This window comes from Danio rerio, chromosome 19, assembly GCF_052040795.2.
Source record: "Danio rerio strain M-AB ecotype USA chromosome 19, GRCz13ab, whole genome shotgun sequence".
NCBI classification, from domain to species: domain Eukaryota; kingdom Metazoa; phylum Chordata; class Actinopteri; order Cypriniformes; family Danionidae; genus Danio; species Danio rerio.
Window position 1 is genome coordinate 13,731,678 of NC_141039.2, and position 17,606 is coordinate 13,749,283.

The following is a 17,606-nucleotide window of genomic DNA, read 5'->3' on the forward strand; positions in this document are numbered from 1 at the left end:
TGACTATATCCTTTTCAGTAATTTTTATAAAAATGTCTGGGTTGTTTCAAATCCATAAATAATTTAAATAATAATGTAACATGCAAAAACTAAAAGAGGCAGTGCTATGTTGTTATTGTTAGTTCAGTCCAAAATCTTAATTCTGTCCTCAGTGTCATCCAAATCCCCGAAATGTTCAAGATACCAAAAAGCTATCAGTGTTAAAACGGTTTATTCCTTAAAGAGACAGCCAAAATGAAAACTCTGCCATCATTTACTTTACCTTCTCCCAAACCAGTTTGAGTTTTTTTTTTCCTTTTTGTCATTTTGATCTGCTAAACATAAAAGAAGATATTTTGAAGAATGTTGGAAACCTGTATTGACTTCCAAAAGTATTTGTTTTTCAGAAGTTTCATTTTTGGGTGAACTGTCACTTTAAGTGTTCCAAATTGACCCAATCATTTCATAAAGGATTAAATATATGCTTTTTTCTTTAACGCATTCATCAGAAATCAAATATGGTAGAAATTGGAAGCATTGAACATGCACAAATTGATAATATTTTTTTTCTAGCATGTCAAGCATGTTAGGTTGAGCTTTTTTATGTACAGTATGTTCTTTCCAAAAGTTTCTGATTTCTTAAAATATTTTTGAAGAGTCAGAATTTTGGGTGAGCGTACAATCAAAGGCAGCACAGACAGCAGTAAACAATCTTCATGATCTTCTGGATGAACATTTCTTTTGACTTCAGAGTGACTTGAATTTTCATTTTGGCCAAGACTAATCTTATAATATTTTAATGAACAAAGTCACTCATAATATTTGGGCAAATCACTTTAGAAAATACTCTCATGTGTTAAAAACGTACTTCAGTCAAGTCCAGTCCAACATTTTTCAGCAAACTTTGTGTGTGCTGTCATATTATGTATTTAGTAACTACTGTAACTTTAGGAGTTATAATTTCACCATCCTGTGATAGCTAGCATTAAACATAAACAATAAGTGTAGAGCTTGCAGCCTACATTAGTTTAATATATGTTTAAGACAAAGTGCTTCATAAATTGTTTTATATTGTGTAACGATGTGAATCTTCAAGACATTATGGGAGACAAAGTCACTTCAAGCCCTTTCACCAGTGTCCAAATCTATTCTTTTTTCTTTCTAAAAGACACTTTGTCTTTGGTTTCTTGAAGTTTTTCATTAAACTTGTCTTTCGTTTCCTCCATTCTTTCGGAGAAACGATCCTTGGTTTCCTCCATCTTGCCAGAGATCCTCTCTTTGGTCTCCTCCATCTTCTCCTGCAGGTATTCTTTGACGGGTGGTGGAGTGGACATGTAGCCGTGTTTCCTCAGGTACTTCACAGACAAGGATGTTCCTCCTAGAGTCACCGTGTACCTCGCTGGAGTGGCGATCTTAAGGAGATCAGAGGAAAATAAATACCCCTCACAACCCTGACTTGTGTAAAAGTCAGAACTAGCATTGTAGTCAGTTGATATTTATAATTTTTCAAATATCAGAGTATTAAATGTCGATACATTTTCTGTTTGGCTGATATATTAGACGTGAGACTTTTGTTTCAACGGCACGGCAGACTTTTACAAATTAAAGATAAGATAAATCAAAGTTGCTGCAACAGGGGAAACCGCTGTAGCTCATATTTCCTACATAACAAATCTATTGAAATTTATTAATAATAATAATTCCTTACATTTATAAAGCGCTTTTCTGGGCACTCAAAGCGCTTTACACAATGGAGGAGGAATCTCCTCATCCACCACCAGTGTGTAGCATCAACCTGGATGACTTGACGGCAGCCATTTTGCGCCAGACCGCACACCACACACCAGCTGATTGGTGGAGAGGAGACAGAGTGATGAAGCCAATTATGATAAGGGGATGGTTAGGAGGCAATGATGAACAGAAGCCAGTGGGCAAATTTGGCCAGGATGCCGGGGTTAAACCCCTACTCTTTTTCAAAGGACATCCTGGGATTTTTAACGACCAGAGAGTCAGGACCTCGGTTTAACGTCTCATCCAAAGGACGGCGCTCACTGAGCAGTATAGAGTCCCCCGTCACTATACTGGGGCATTAGGACCCACACAGACCGCAGGTTGGGCGCCCCCTGCTGGCCTCACTATCACCACTTCCAGCAGCAACCTAGCTTTTCCATGTGGTCTCCCATCCAGGAACTGACCGGGCGCAGCCCTGCTTAGCTCCAGTGGGCAACCATGAGAGAGTTGCAGAGAGCTAGCTGTTGGTGATTTAATCGGACTAGTATAAGCGACAGTCTAACCACTTCTCCTCCTTACCTCCTCTATTTTGCATTTAAATACAGCATTCTGTTTAAAATTGAAAGCACAAATATGGCCTGTTTTCACTGAGTGGTACAATATAGTACGCTTTTATGGCCGTTTCCACTGTCAAAAGATACCAAAAAGCGAACCGTACCGTACCACTTTTTAGGGTACCCTTTCGAGAGAGCATCTAGCACAACAAAAGAATACCAAAAGGCGGAGCTACACGCGCAGTTGAACACTATTGGTTTACAGAGACTAGCTTGTATACTAGACAGGAGAATGAAAACAAAGTAAGGCGACATTTTTAAATATACAGACCTTACACAGTCATAATATATACATATAATAATGAGCCATGGTAGGCCCAAGCATATGCAAACCTTGGTGACATCGTATTAAACAGCCAAAAAGCCAAGAAGAACAGCAGAATCTACTCTGTGCCCTGTTGTTGTTTATAAGGCCATCTAAAGCATAAGCGGTATCACTTTCTCGCGTGCACTCACCGCACTTCAACATTTAAAATAACAAACTTTTTGATCTGATGATAATAACTTGCACAAGATTATTGAAGTGCTTCTGACATCTTTTCAGAAACAAAAACAAACGGCCAGAGTGAAGCTCGAAAAAACAAAGGAGATGGCTGAAAAATGATCCTTTCAGCAAACAAAAACAAACTGCCATGTTTAACTATTATCATCACTTTTTGGACTATTATGAACTTGAAATGATGAAATTACTCTCTAACAGAGGTTACATGTGCTGGTGAAGATTAAAGACACAGATGAAAAGTTTGCACTGATTGTAGGCTATATGTTGCATGTTTTTGAAGCCAAATAAGGACTAAATGTCTGCTGTGTGTAGTTTTACTGTAATTGGTAACATATCATAGACTGTAAGAGGCTGTATGCGTTCATATATGTTGCATTTATGCATTTATTTTGTACAATTGCAGACGTTACAGTAGGCTATTTGTGATCATTGACCTGCAGTTATAATCCAATCATGGTAATCCATAATCCAACAATTATACACAAGTATTTATAGTGTATAAAGCATCTGATTTGTCAAAAGTGCTTCTCATATGATATGTGAACGACACGCACAGCTTTACTTTGACATTTACTTGAGTGAGAATGATGTCAACTGCAACTTTGTCGTGCACCATGCTTACCAGCAGTGGAAATGCAAGCCTGATAAAGGTGACCCTTACAGACCCGTAATGTACTGCACCACTCAGTGGAAATGGGCAATTACATTGTTTAAACTGTCTATCCCTTTACAGCAGTGTTGGGGTTACACCAGGGGGTGTCAAACTCAATTCCTGGAGGGCCGAAGCCCCGCACAGTTTAGTTCCAACCCTGCTCCAACACACCTACCTGTAGGTTCAAACAAGCCTGAAGGACTCAATTAGTTTGATCAGGTGTGTTTAATTAGGGTTGGAACTAAACTGTGCAGAGCTGCTGCCCTTTTGGAACTGAGTTTGACACATGTGGGTTACACATTACAAGAAACGCGAGTTATGTAATAAAATTAGCTTTCTAAGTATTGAGTGGAGTAATGGAATAAAAACATTAAATAATAACATTTGAGCTACTTTAAAAAAAATATAATGCTAGTTACTTGTCAGCTTAATTGATTAGCTATTAAAAAATAAAATGCTAAATTAAAATTAAGGCAGTCATATTGAATCCCACACTCGATGAGAGAATTTGTTCATTATTTTGAACATATTGAAAATAAGAAAAAAGGGATTTTCTCAATGGACAGCGATTTTACTTAACTACTAAGGCAAAAAGTTGCTTTAAACTGTAGGTGAATGTGTAGTTTATAGAGTGTTTTAATAAATGCAGAGCACCTCTATTAAAATTTCTGATAGAGATCAAGCCTCAAAAAAAAAGCAACGTAAAAGTAAAGCAAAAGTAACTCAAAAGAATGTAATGCATTACTTAACATAAAATTTAACTGAGCAACACAACTAGGTTATTTTTGAGGAGTAACTCAATATAGTAATGTATTACTTTCAAAAGTAGCTTTCCCAACACTGCCCACTACAGTATATACTAAACCAGTGGTTCTCAAACTGTGGTACGCGTACCACTAGTGGTACGCGGGCTTCCTCCTAGTGGTACGCGGAGGAATCGCCAAATAATGAAAGAAACAATTAACACTTTTAATCCTTTGATGCGTAATATAACATCGATGTGACCAGCATTGGCTGTTTTGTGAAGCGTACGATCACAACGCTGTGCTTAGAATGTTTACTTTAGTGCTTTGTGACATAAGCTGCTGAAAATCAGTTTCCGAAGTTTAAGAATTGATTCTGAAGGGTGATTTGACTGACATGAAAAGTAGCCAATCACAGTCCACTTTTTCTAGTCGCGTGAAACGTAAGGGCGGGACAAAGGCTTTCTGTGTTGCAGAGACAGAAAAGACAACTGAAAAACAAAAGTTTTGTTGGAATAGTGCTTCTCGGATGTTTTCACTAGATGTCTAGCTGAGTAATTAAACCGCGGACATATTTCCTGCCTTTTTGATTATCTACATACACGTTTCGCTCTCCGACAGCCAGTCGACTCGCCTCTGACCTGTCACTCCTCTAAATACATTCTGAATGGCGGCGCGGGAATGGAGGTATTGCGCAATAACTCATTTCTGCAAATGTGGCGAGTGCTTTATTTTAACACGAGAGAGCGCATTCATGTACGCAAATCGCTAAAACAGATATGCGAGCTCCTAAATAGGCTTTTTTTTTAAATGAACTGCAAGTCCTCTCATGATCGCCTGTGTGCTCAGATTAAATACAATCGCGATCTCTCCACTATTAAAGTAGACATTATTTATCTTTGCTCCTTGACTAAATTTAGTCAAAAGTATTCAAAGTTATCAAGTATTTAGAATTAGATTGATGCATGATCGATGACTATTCAAATTGTCTTCTTATTTGGCTGTATTGTGAAGTAAAACTTACTTTTAGCAAAGGTGGAACTTATTTCTTTACGACAAACGAATAATGCTGGAAATGTTTCTGGATGAGGTATTTGTGTGATTTATACATTTAGCTGTATTCTGATCTGTGTTAAAGCATTACAGGTCAAAACAATTCGTTGTTACTTATTGTTTATTTATCAAAATTAACAATAAGGCTCTTAAAACACTGCGTTGATAAATGTAGTGTCATATTTTAAATACCTCAAGTAAAATGAAGTCATTTGTTTTATTTTTTTACTGAAAGTGTACTTGTATTTTTTTTTTTGTATTTTAGATTAAGATCAAGTGTAAAATAAAATCTACATGTGATATACAGCTATTTAAGAAACAAATTTGCCATATTGTAAAGAAAAATAGTGTAAAATATATAAATAAAAGGCTAAATTTAAATATTTTTACCATATACTTTAATTAAACCTTTCAAAGCTTGAAAATATTGTTTAAAAAATGGGCAAAAAGTGTCTCTATGGCCTTAAAGTTTATGTGGTAGTTTTGCGAGTGCTATTGAAAAAAAATTAATTGTCATGAAAGGAAAAATCAACCATACTTCCTTTGTTAGTGAAAATTCCTATACATGTAGCTTTGAGATTTAAGCAATTAAACCATTCAATCAGGTTTACACTTAAAGTGATTTCAAAATGAAAATCCGATAATTTTTTTTTCAAAAGTAACCAACTAGTACTTTTTGAAAGAGTACTTTGTACTTTTACCTAATATTAGTATTATTTACTAAAATTTGTGTTATTTTAGCAGTGTAATAGTATTTTTCCTTGAGTACAAAAAGATTTCACAATCATTAAGTGCAGGTTTATTATATTATTAATATATGATTAATAAATATTATTAGTATTATTATTATTAATGGTTTTTATGTGTATCTATTCCTATGCAATGTTTTATGGGTTGCTGAGAATACATTTCAGGTCTTCAATACATAGCATGTCAGTCTTGAAAAAAAAAAATAGGTGCTGGAATTGATTTTCATTAGGCTGTGCCTGTATGAACCCTGTCATATGTACATTTAACATTTCAAGATTTGTCTAAAAGTGTATGAATATGACATATAGCCTATATTTATGAGGTCCAAGCAGCATTTCCAGCTTTTGATGAATAGGCTATTATGAATACTTTAGATTTAAGTGCAGCAGTTTTCTTTTTACTTTTTAAGAACAGCGCCATTTTTTATGAACCTTTAAAAGCACATTTTAACAAAAACATTTTTTTTTTTACCTGCAAGCACAGTTAATGTTCAGACTATTTAAAATGTTTAAAGTGACTGACAATAATACATATTCTTAATAATAGGAATTAATCTGCATCGTTTTAAAACTGTGCACACCTGTAGCTGCTTAATTAGGCCCACGACGCTATTTTTTAATACTGGTAAAAAAATAGCGTCGTAAGGTGGTACTTGGAGAGACAATTTTTTTCTAAGGTGGTACTTGGTGAAAAAAGTTTGAGAACCACTGTACTAAACTATGTGTCATTCGCTGTAAAGACAATAGTGATTTCTGATGAATCTATATATTATGTAGGGGACTTTAGATATAAATGATTATTTATTTACAAGTTAGAATTGCATCTTTATTTTGGAGCACAATAAAGCTCACAGAACCCCTTAAGACTAAATTATCCAATTTGGATTTCATGGGGTATTAAAATGTATGCTCAGTTTTTCCTGAATTAGTCAACCGACACCATATCTAATTTACCTGTATTTATGCACTTTTACTAATTATTTTGTGAAATTAAACCTAAACTGCCTTGATTTGGCTTCCATCTTGGGGATTCCTGAAGTTCTATAACTTAATAAGACAATTAAATGCATGAAACTACTTTGTATTGTTTTCAATGTTTCAACAAATGTTGAAACGTTAATATATTCGGCTAAAAAATAACTTGGCTCGCTCACCTTGTACATAGCATATGCTGTCAGTGCGTAGCCGCTCTGAGAGTTCTCCAGGAGCTTCACTACCTTGTCAGGAAACCCAACGTACTCGAGAAACGGCACCAAATTCACTCCTCTAAAGACAAAAAAATAAGAGAGAACAAACATTTATTTCATAACAAAGGGACGTTTCACATCTAAAAGGTGAATGTGCTGTCATTTATTACTCACCCTCAATTTTAAATGGTTTTGCTATTTTTTTTTTTTAAACATTAAATAAGATGTTTTGACTAGAACTTGTTTTGATGACCAGTGACTAAAAGATAAAAAACACGAGTAAGGTCTGAACATATTTTCATTTAGGGCAGGGCAATAATTCTATATCGATGATTATCACAATATCTAATTTTGGATAAAACGATGACAGTTCGATAACTGCTTGAAAATATTTATGCACAATGCGTAACGCTGTGCAGGCATTTTGCAGCCTGCCCTTCCGGATGTCGCACGCAGTATACAAGTTTACAGCCATACACTGTTAGTTGCACTTGAAGGAGTAAGAAAAAAATAAGGTAAAAAAGGTCAATCACAGACATTGTTGACAAGAAACGTCACTAGACTTAAGTAGTCTTGAGCTACATAGTTTTTTGCGAGATGGACACGAACTAAAAATACATGTTTATAAATATATATTTCTTTGAAAATGTATCTTTTTGTATAATGTGTGAATTAATTTTGATGTATATTTTGCTGGTCAGCTATCTACACAATAAACAAGAAGAACGAATAACATTAACGAATAAGGTTAAGCGATTTCAAACAAGCCTGCTATATTCTTTAGCGCCAAAACAAACTATCAAACTATTTTCAGGGTTTCAGTTTGAGCTGCATGAGCTGGAGTCTTGTAATGTGTATTTATATAGCGCATTTATTGTGTATGGCCGTACACCCAAAGTGCTTCACAATCATGAGGGGGGTCTCTCCACACCACCACCAGTGTGCAGCATCCACTTGGATGATGCGACGGCTGCCACAGGACAACGGCGCCAGTGCGCTCACCACACACCAGCTATTGGTGGAGAGGAGAGACAGTGATAGAGCCAATTCGGTGGAAGGGGATGATTGGGAGGCCATGATCGTAAGGGCCGATAGAGGGACTTTGGCCAGGACACCGGGGTTACATCCCTGCTCTTTCACGAGAAGTGCCTTGGGATTTTTAATGACCACAGAGAGTCAGGACCTCGGTTTAACATCTCATCCGAAAGACGGCGCCCACTGACAGTGTAGTGTCCCCTTCACTTTTTACTGGGGCATTAGGACTCACACAGACCACAGGTTAAGCGCCCCCTGCTGGCCTCACTAACACCACTTCCAACAGCAACCTAGTGTTCCCTAGAGGTCTCCCATCCAGGTACTGACCAGGCTCAGCCCTGCTTAGCTTCAGTGAGTAACCGGTCTTGGGCTGCAGGGTGAAATGGCACCTTAAGGCTTATTGCGTCTCATAGCGCAAAGCATAACTACACTTTTAAATGTCCATGCTTAATCAGTCATCGATAAGATCTATCGATTAAAGCGTTATCGACAATCGATAGATTATCAAGTAAACGTTAGCATACCTAAATAAAATATATTGAACTCACCTTTTACTTGTTCCAAAACTGTTTTTTTTCTGATGTTGAACAATAACATCCAATAACTTGTAGGTAATTGTTGAAAACATGAACAGTAAATGCTAAATTAAGATTGTTCTTTTGCTTATTATTTTATTATTTATAATGTCAGACAGCTAAAACATTTCACAAACTGTGTTAAATCAGCTGCACAAAGGGATTGGCATGCTGAAAATCCTATAAAATTGATAAGATACCAGGGTTCAACGCTAAGGATTTTTTGTACTGGTCTGATCGGGCCAGTGGTTCAGATTTTTACCTGCCCTGCCAAAATTTTCAATGGCCCCAACAAAAAAAAAAGGAACTTAATAGCTATATTTTAGCCGCGTATTTTAAATAATGTGTCAAAAATAAAGTTTGTGAATCTACAATTTTAATACTTAAAAAAAAATTATTAAAGTGTTATGCAAACAAAAAGAGTAGTATGGAAAATGTGGAGGTATTTTATTACAGTTCGAAATTATTTAACAAAAGGTGGGCTGACTTGTTAAACTGACGGCAAACTGTGCAAAACATCACTTCATTTTTTTTGTCACTTTGTTCACCTGTAAATGTCTGCTTCCAAAACATTAGAAACAGACATTTTCTTTTAGCCTTATATTTTGATATTGCTGCCATGTTGCTGTTTCTTCCCTGTTCTGGATGTTACCAGGTTATGGAAAAAAATTGCATGCTCAAAACATCAAATGAGATAAGAGGAACCTTAAAGAAATGTGGTGTTTACTACATCACAGACAAGGTAGTGTTTAAAGACTTAAAAGCACAAACTTAAAATGAACGCAATTGACAAATAGCAGACAAATTAAATGTTAGTGACAAGGCAGTACTGTCCCAATCGGGCCAGTAATGATCCTGTCTACTGTCCCAAGCGTCTCTCACGCTGGCCCTGGGCCACCGGGCAGTCCTTATTGTTGAGCCCTGGATACAAAGATTTTACATTTATCGTGATGATTATCGATGTCCACCGATATAAAAAAGAAATTGTAATTTTTTTTGCCATATTGCCCAGCTCTATTTACATTATTATTTTGTTAGCTATTCTACAAGAAGGTCATTAAGACCAAAAAGACCATTTCAGAGAGAAAAATACAAATATAGACACACAGATTGACAGGCAGACATTCTCACTTTGGAATTAAATGAGTGTTGAGTAAATAATGAGAGAATCTTAATTTTGTTGTGAATACACCCTTTAATAAAATAGTCAAACGTTCAAACTAGCATCGCATCTGTAATATAAGCCAAAGCTGTATGCATGCAGACGGTTGGTGAACATATGACAAGGCAAACTGATAACTAGGAGCCTGTCAGCAGAGTGAGGTCATGGTAAATGAAACAGCACATTTTCAAGCATCCATTACCACCTCCCACATTTCTGAAATGTCTAGACAGTGGTGACCCACATTCAGCCAGATGTACAGCAGAGTAAACATTCCAGTGTGCCATTTACCTCAATCCACCACGCGCCGTACACATACAATGACCAAGCAAAAAAGAAAATGACCCATCTCCCCCCCGCACATACCTGCTCCACCTGACAACCGCCTGCACTGTATGAGCACTCAAGCTTTTTAAAATCGCTTTGATTTGTCAAAAGAGACTGACTTCAATAAACCACTGACTTCAATGAATCAATTTGAAATTTCATCAACATACTGATATATTGAACAAGACAACATTAAAGCAATTTTCGAAGCCATTATTTTGTTTATGGTGATTCATGCATATTTAAAAAACAGAACAAATGAATAAATAAATAAAAATCCCATTATATTTTTCACTTATTTTACCTTTCTTCTATACCACTGTTTCAGTTCTCCTAAAAACGGTCTGTTCACTTCCTGTTACAAAGAAGCCCCTCTCTCAGAAATACCCACTGAGTACTGATTGGCTACCATTTGGGGCACATTTAAAACAAAAGCAGTTTATGAAGGTTCCATATAATGAAAATCTGAATATACCTGAATATTATATCAGTACATGGACATTACACACCATTAGCTTTATTTTCTACAATATTTATAGATGTTTTAAGGCTGTAAAACCCTTCACTACACACTTCATATCATAAACTTTTCTCAGACAGGCATTAACACTTTTCACACTTTTCTCTTGTTTAAACATTCTATAGTTCAAACCATTGTAGAAAAAAAAAGTCTGATAGTATACAATGAAACCAAAGATCAAAACCATTTGATCGTCCTTTATTTATTCCATAATGGTGCCCTACACCTGCCTAACCTTTAGCATGTTAAGAAGTTCAACTTTTTGTGTGATGATTATCATTTTCCTCTGCCTTTTGGGTGCTAGCGCAGGTGCCTTTGACGGTGCAGAACGTTTTATAAACATTGTGAAGAGAAAACTTGCAAAGATACAGTGCAGACTCCCACTGCAAGCATTAAAGATTTATGTAAATTTGACAAGCTAAACGTGTTCTGTACTGTACAGGAGACACGGCACAAAGAAGATTGATTGACAATGGTCTACAGCCAGTCAGAATGCAAAACACAATGAGCTAATCAGGAAGCAGAACACAATGACCTTTAAAAAAAAAAGCATGTCAAATTGTGTGAAAAACTTTTTACGAAACAGGGAAAATTTCATCTATTTTGTTAGTTTAATGTGTATATTCTAAAATTTGCCATGTATGTTTGTAATGAGCCAACAAACACATGTAAAGTGCATAATGTCAAATCACTCAGCTTTTCCTGTCATTTTTCATGAGTGAAAAATGGCAGTAAACATTATGAAACTTAGCAGAGGCTGAAATTAATCCCTGCTTGTGTTTTATATTTAAACTCACAAAATACAATTCTAAATACATCAATCTATTCCATTTGTTTGGTATAATTATAATTTAGCTTATATTTAATCCACAACATATAACCAGGGCCAGACGGAATCTGCGAACGTTTTTTGCTATTTCTGCGGAGAATTTTGGTAAAAATCTGCGGATTTCTGCGGAATTATTTTGGGAGTATCCAGCGGAGTATCATAACTTACACTTTAATATATTAAATAAAAAGTAATAAATTACTGAATAAAAACTGAATAAATTCAGAATTACATTTACTCAAGTAAATAAACAGAATTTATAATGGGCTAAAAATCTGCAGAAATTTGCGGAACTCTGTGGAAAATCTGCGGAATTCTGCACGCGTAGATTCTGTGTGGGCCTACATATAACTAAGGTGCAGTAAGAAAGAAGCAGACTTGGATGCCTACCGATAGCTCACTCACACCTAATGTTAACCGCTTCTCCACTTGAAATGATTGGCATTTAACAAGGCACTTACTCAGTTTGGTAAAACATTTTTGACAAATAAAGAATAATTATTTTGCACATGCGTGTATTTCAGCATACACTGTGTGTGTCAGGCACTGTCATGAGGTGTGGAGTGTCAAAGCAGAGCTTATTAATATTCACAACTGTTCCAAACCAAACTTTTTAGTCTAGTGGTTATGTCTGCAATAATAAATAAGTTAAACTTAATAACTTAATTAAACTTAATAAATATATATATTTTTCTGGAGAATTCTGGAACTTCCCAAGCCCCACACCCACACCCACCCACACACACAAATATATATCAGTATAAGTGAACGATTAAATAGTGAATCAAAAGTATGGCATCTTTTTTTTTTACTGCACTGTTAGTAGCTTATTAATCAAATAAACAAATTACTTTAAAAATAGCAACTTTTTCGATCTTTGTACAGATAGCTGGATATTAATTTGGTTAAAGCTCTAGCCTCACTCCTCCTGAATAGTGAAGCTGCGGGCTCTTTGATTGCCCCCTGGTGACGGGTTGCCAGACAGGTCATAAACCCCACCTTCTCCATGTAAATGAATAGAACTCGAGTCCAAATAAAATAAAATACAAATTACACCTGTAATAAAATTCCCAGAAAGATGGTTTTAGTTATTTAAGGCAGTTGTTATCCATCTGATATAGGTTCAGGGGTCCATTCTTCGAGCATGGATTACACAATTCGCTGGATTTGGTTATTGACGATTTGACTTGTTGCAGGATTATTTAATTTTTCAAGACTCATCTGAGTGTTTTTGTCTTAGCAACAGTTCTGGTAGCTCAAACCTGCTTGGGAGCAGGCTCATTTCATAGAAACAGGACTAGATCGGATTTAAAAATATATGCAGAGTTTATGCAGGTTTTTACAGAGTTAAATTTAAGACTTTTTAAGACTAATATGACTTAAATTTTAGACTCAAAGCGCTAAAGTATAATGAATTTTTCAAATGGCCCAGATGGAAGATTTTTATTTGCCCTATCAAAAAATGTTTTATTATAATTTAATACATTTATTAATACAATAATTATTTTATATTTGAATATTTTAGATTCAAAATATTTTAAATATTGTTTAAAAACAAGCAAGCTCTACTTGTATCTATACACTTTTTTTCACAACATAAGTTTTCTTTAAAATAAAAAAAGAACAAATGTTTTAAAAGTTTAAAATTCAAAGTTAAAAAAAGTTTCATTATAGTAAATACTATAATAAACTAAATCTACATGAAGAACTTTTTAAAAAATGTTAAATAACCATTATGATAGAGTTAAAAATTACTTTAAGTTTTATTGAGATGGATTATTGATTGTATGGGTTTTGGCCAGATTGGGTAGCGATTCAAATGGTTTTTGCATTCAATGGAAGAAGACGGTGTCACATCATCCATATTTTAGTTATATTGTCAAAATGCTGTTTTAAATCCATTCCAACTGCATACTCTTTTTATTGTCTGTTTATGGAAGTGTGTTATTCAAAACATCACAAAAATTAGATTAAGATAAAATTGGTTTTAATTTCGCACATTCAGACAATCTTCTTAGTAATATATTTTCAAAAAAGTAAAATATTCTTTGCAAATTCTAAATAGGGAAATCAAGTAAGCAGTCAATGACTTTCATTACTGTTTACAGTCAATAAATAGTGCTAATGTTGTTTTTAAGTTGTACTTGAATGTGATTTCAGACCGGATATTCAAAGTACTAGACCATTTCACAAGTTTTCAAAAATGAAGGAATGTGAGAATATAAAACTAAATTTTCCTCATTCATTAAAATTAGAAAGAGATAAATAGAGCACATAAAAATAAACAGTGTTAATTTATAGCATGGGGGAAAAGTTTAGATTTTGAATATGGGAAATCAATTTTTGTTTTATATTAAATGTATTAATAAACTACCACAATTCGGAACATTTTGTGAAAAGTATCCATGTATATGCAAATATAAAGTTCATATTTTCGCAGAATAAAACCCTTTAGTCTTGTACAACAGCCATCCATGTTAGGCTGCAAATAAGCATGTTGGGATTATTCTGCGATAATAAATGCCTGGAGGCACTTCATCCATTGCTTTTATATAATAATCCATAATCAATATCACTAAATAAACTAAATTCTGTTCTTGATCCACTCACTTCATTGCAGCATAGTAGAAGGTGCCGAACCACATGGTAGAGGTCAGCAGGTGCACAGGGATCATGACTTTGCCGTACTGCTTAAAGGTTTTCTTGAATCTCTGAATGAGGCCACTGGATTTGTCATGCAGTGGGTCTGGCTCTTCCTGTCCTGAAGCAGAGGTTTTCTGTGAGGTCGGAGAGCAGAGGGCGGTGGTGGAGTTGAGCCATCGCTGGCTGGAAATCAGCTGTTTCAGGCTGCGATGGGACGGGGAATCCTGCATCCGTCTGGTATGGCAATGGGACACAGGGCTGATCTGCAGCAGGACAGACGTCTGCCTGAAGACTCCAGAACACACAAACCGCTGCATCACAAAAGCAGGTTCTTCCCCCAAACGTCTGTCAAAATAAAAATGAGAAAAATTACCAAACTTAGCTCACAATAAAGCAAAAGAGCTTTGGAAACAGAAGACATATACAAAAGACAAAATGAAAAAAAGCATTCCATTAGTAAAATATTATTTTTATAGGTGCATAGCCATTTTGCATCTAATAACATTTACATAGGTTATATTATATACATTAGGGGTGGTCCTGGAGGGACGATGACCTATAAACTTTAGTTTCAACCCTAATTAAACACGCCTGAACAAGCTAATCAAGCTCTTTCTAGGTATACTAGAAACTTCCAGACAGGTGTGTTGAAGGAAGTTGGAGCTAAACTATGCGGGGACACCGCCCTCCAGGACCATGTTTGGACACCGCTGACAAACATAAAACACACCTTTAAGTAAAGGGTCTACTTTAATGTTTCAAACAGCTTTAATGAAAATAAAATGTCAAAATATTGTTGAAGTTATGTTTTACGTGGGGCGACATGGTGCCTCAGTGGTTTGCACTGTTGCCTCACAGCAAAATGGTCGCTGGTTCGAGTCCCGGCTGGGTCAGTTGGCAGTTCTGTGAGGAGTTTGCATGTTCTCCCGGTGTTTGTGTAGGTTTTCCCCAGGTATTCCGGTTTCCCTCACAGTCCAAACACATGAGCTATTGGTGAATTGAATAAACTAAATTGTCCTTAATGTATGTGTGTGAATGAGTTTGTATGGGTGTTTCTCAGTACTGCGTTGCAGCTGGAAGGGCATCCGCTGTGTAAAACATATGTTGGATACAATGGTGATTCATTCCGCTGTGGCAACTACTGATAAAAAAAAAAAAAAAAAGAGACTAAGCCGAAGGAAAATGAATAAATGTTCACATAAGAGACACATTTATGTAAAATTTAAAAATCATAGGCTACTTATTCTGATCTGCATTTATTCAAATATATATTTAAAATAATATGTGAACAAGCAAAATATTTTTCATTCATTCATTTTCTTTTCAGCTTAGTCCCTTTATTATCAGGGGTCCCCACAGTGGAATGAACCACCAGCTTATACAGCATATGTTTTAAGCAGTGGATATCCTTCCAGCTGGAACCCATCCTTTATTATCAGGGGTCCCCACAGTGGAATGAACCACCAGCTTATACAGCATATGTTTTAAGCAGTGGATATCCTTCCAGCTGGAACCCATCACTGGGAAACATCCATACACTCTTGAAATCACACACATACACTGCTGACAATTTAGCTAATCCAATTCACTTAAACCTCATGTCTTTGGACTTGTGGGGGAAACCGGAGCACCTGGAGGAAACCCACGGCAACACATGGAAAACATGCAAACTCCACAAAAAATGTTAACTGGCACAGCCAATGTTTGAACCAGCGACCTTCTTGCTGTGAGGCGACATCACTACCTACTGCGCCACTCTACATTTAAATGTAAATCACTGCAAATTTCTGACTTTTTGGCAATTGCGCAAAACGCAGTGGTTTTAAATTTCGTGGCAAAGTATTAAGAATTAAAATTATAATGAATTAGTATTTTGTGGTTGCACTGCGAGTGTTAAATACATAAAAAATATGTCAATTTAACATTTGGAGAAATTATTTTTTTTTAAACTTTCTAAATCACACCATCCTCTGGTTTTTAATTTCTGCTTGACAATGGTGTTAATGAACACCTAATACAAAGACACTTAACAATTTTTCCCGTATCTATCAAACAGTTATTTTAAACATGTACAAACCTTTGGGCAGCACTGCACGTTTTTTAATTGATAATATGTATGGTATACAATTACAAAGTTGAACTGTAATTTATTTATTATTGACATTAGACAATTATGAATGCATATGAAGAATACATGACGTGAAATATGATATTGCAAATTAATAAACATCTTTAGTAACTAAAGAGCAAACACTTATTAATATTTTATAATGTGCTTTAAAGCATGCTTTCAACAGGGACACTGGTGATTTTATTTAACAAGTTAACAGACAAACCCTGTAGAAACCCAGCAAGCTTTTTCTGTTTTTAAAAGATTTCTTTGCTTAAACAAGGCTAAATTTGGGCTGTCAGTGAAAATCCAACAGACGTTTAAGAATAGGCCACATCTAGACTAATCATCAAATAAACAGATATGAATGACAACACATACTGTATATAGTCTGTCTAATCTGTCTATTTTTGGGCTATTCTTGGATGTTTATTACTGACAGCTCAAGTTAAGCCTTGTTTTAGCCAAGCTGTCTACGTTTAGATGTCTATTAAACACAAAATTGTTTGCTGAGAAAATTATAAACATCGGACATAATATCAGTATTTCCTACCTTCAATATGCCATCAATAAGGACGTCACTGGTCTTGGTTAAACAGCTGAAAAATGACAGAAATATATAAGCTGCACATTCTCAGAAGACCACTTATAAATAATACAACATGGACCGACTTCCTAAAATCAATTGCATAAAAAAAACTCCTGACAAAACTTGTGCTACGATGGTCACCAAACGTGAGTCAGCTAGCTTTGCTAAGTGGTGTCCACCTATCCGAACAGCTATACTGATCAAAGTTTCACTCGTTTTTAGTGTAAACAAACAGAAACGATGATCGGAAATATGTACAGCTACATACGTGAGAGCTGAGATCCAACATGATGTGATTTCGCCAACATAAACACATTTTATTCATGTCCCTTCTGTCATTCAGAGAATTCCTCAGCAGACGCAGCGACATGACACATGGTGACTGAGCTCGCAGTGTGTTGTGGGAAATATAGTTCAGCCGTGCTGCGAGAACAACTGTTGTATAAGAGGCCAAAGCTCTGTGGAACTATGTTTCCCACAATGCGTAACAATGTCGCGAGTGATTACCATTTGAACGTGTATATTGCAGCATTGTATTAAAATCCCCCAGATTCGACTTTTTACCTACATAATATTTATAAAAATTTGTAATTTTTCTCCATCCAA

At 35.6% G+C, this 17,606-nt stretch overlaps 1 protein-coding gene across 1 annotated transcript; it reads right to left on the reverse strand.

Moving 5' to 3' along the window:
* Positions 1-304: 304 nt before the first annotated feature.
* On the reverse strand, positions 305-17,384 carry mims1a (mitochondrial inner membrane scaffold 1a). Its single transcript, NM_001044994.2, has 5 exons — positions 17,269-17,384; positions 16,965-17,010; positions 14,269-14,646; positions 7,178-7,289; positions 305-1,391 (listed from the first exon to the last, which is right to left on the reverse strand). Exons 3-5 carry the CDS (start codon positions 14,616-14,618, stop codon positions 1,125-1,127), a joined length of 729 nt encoding a protein of 242 aa, NP_001038459.1. The 5' UTR covers positions 14,619-14,646; positions 16,965-17,010; positions 17,269-17,384; the 3' UTR covers positions 305-1,124.
* Positions 17,385-17,606: the final 222 nt, after the last annotated feature.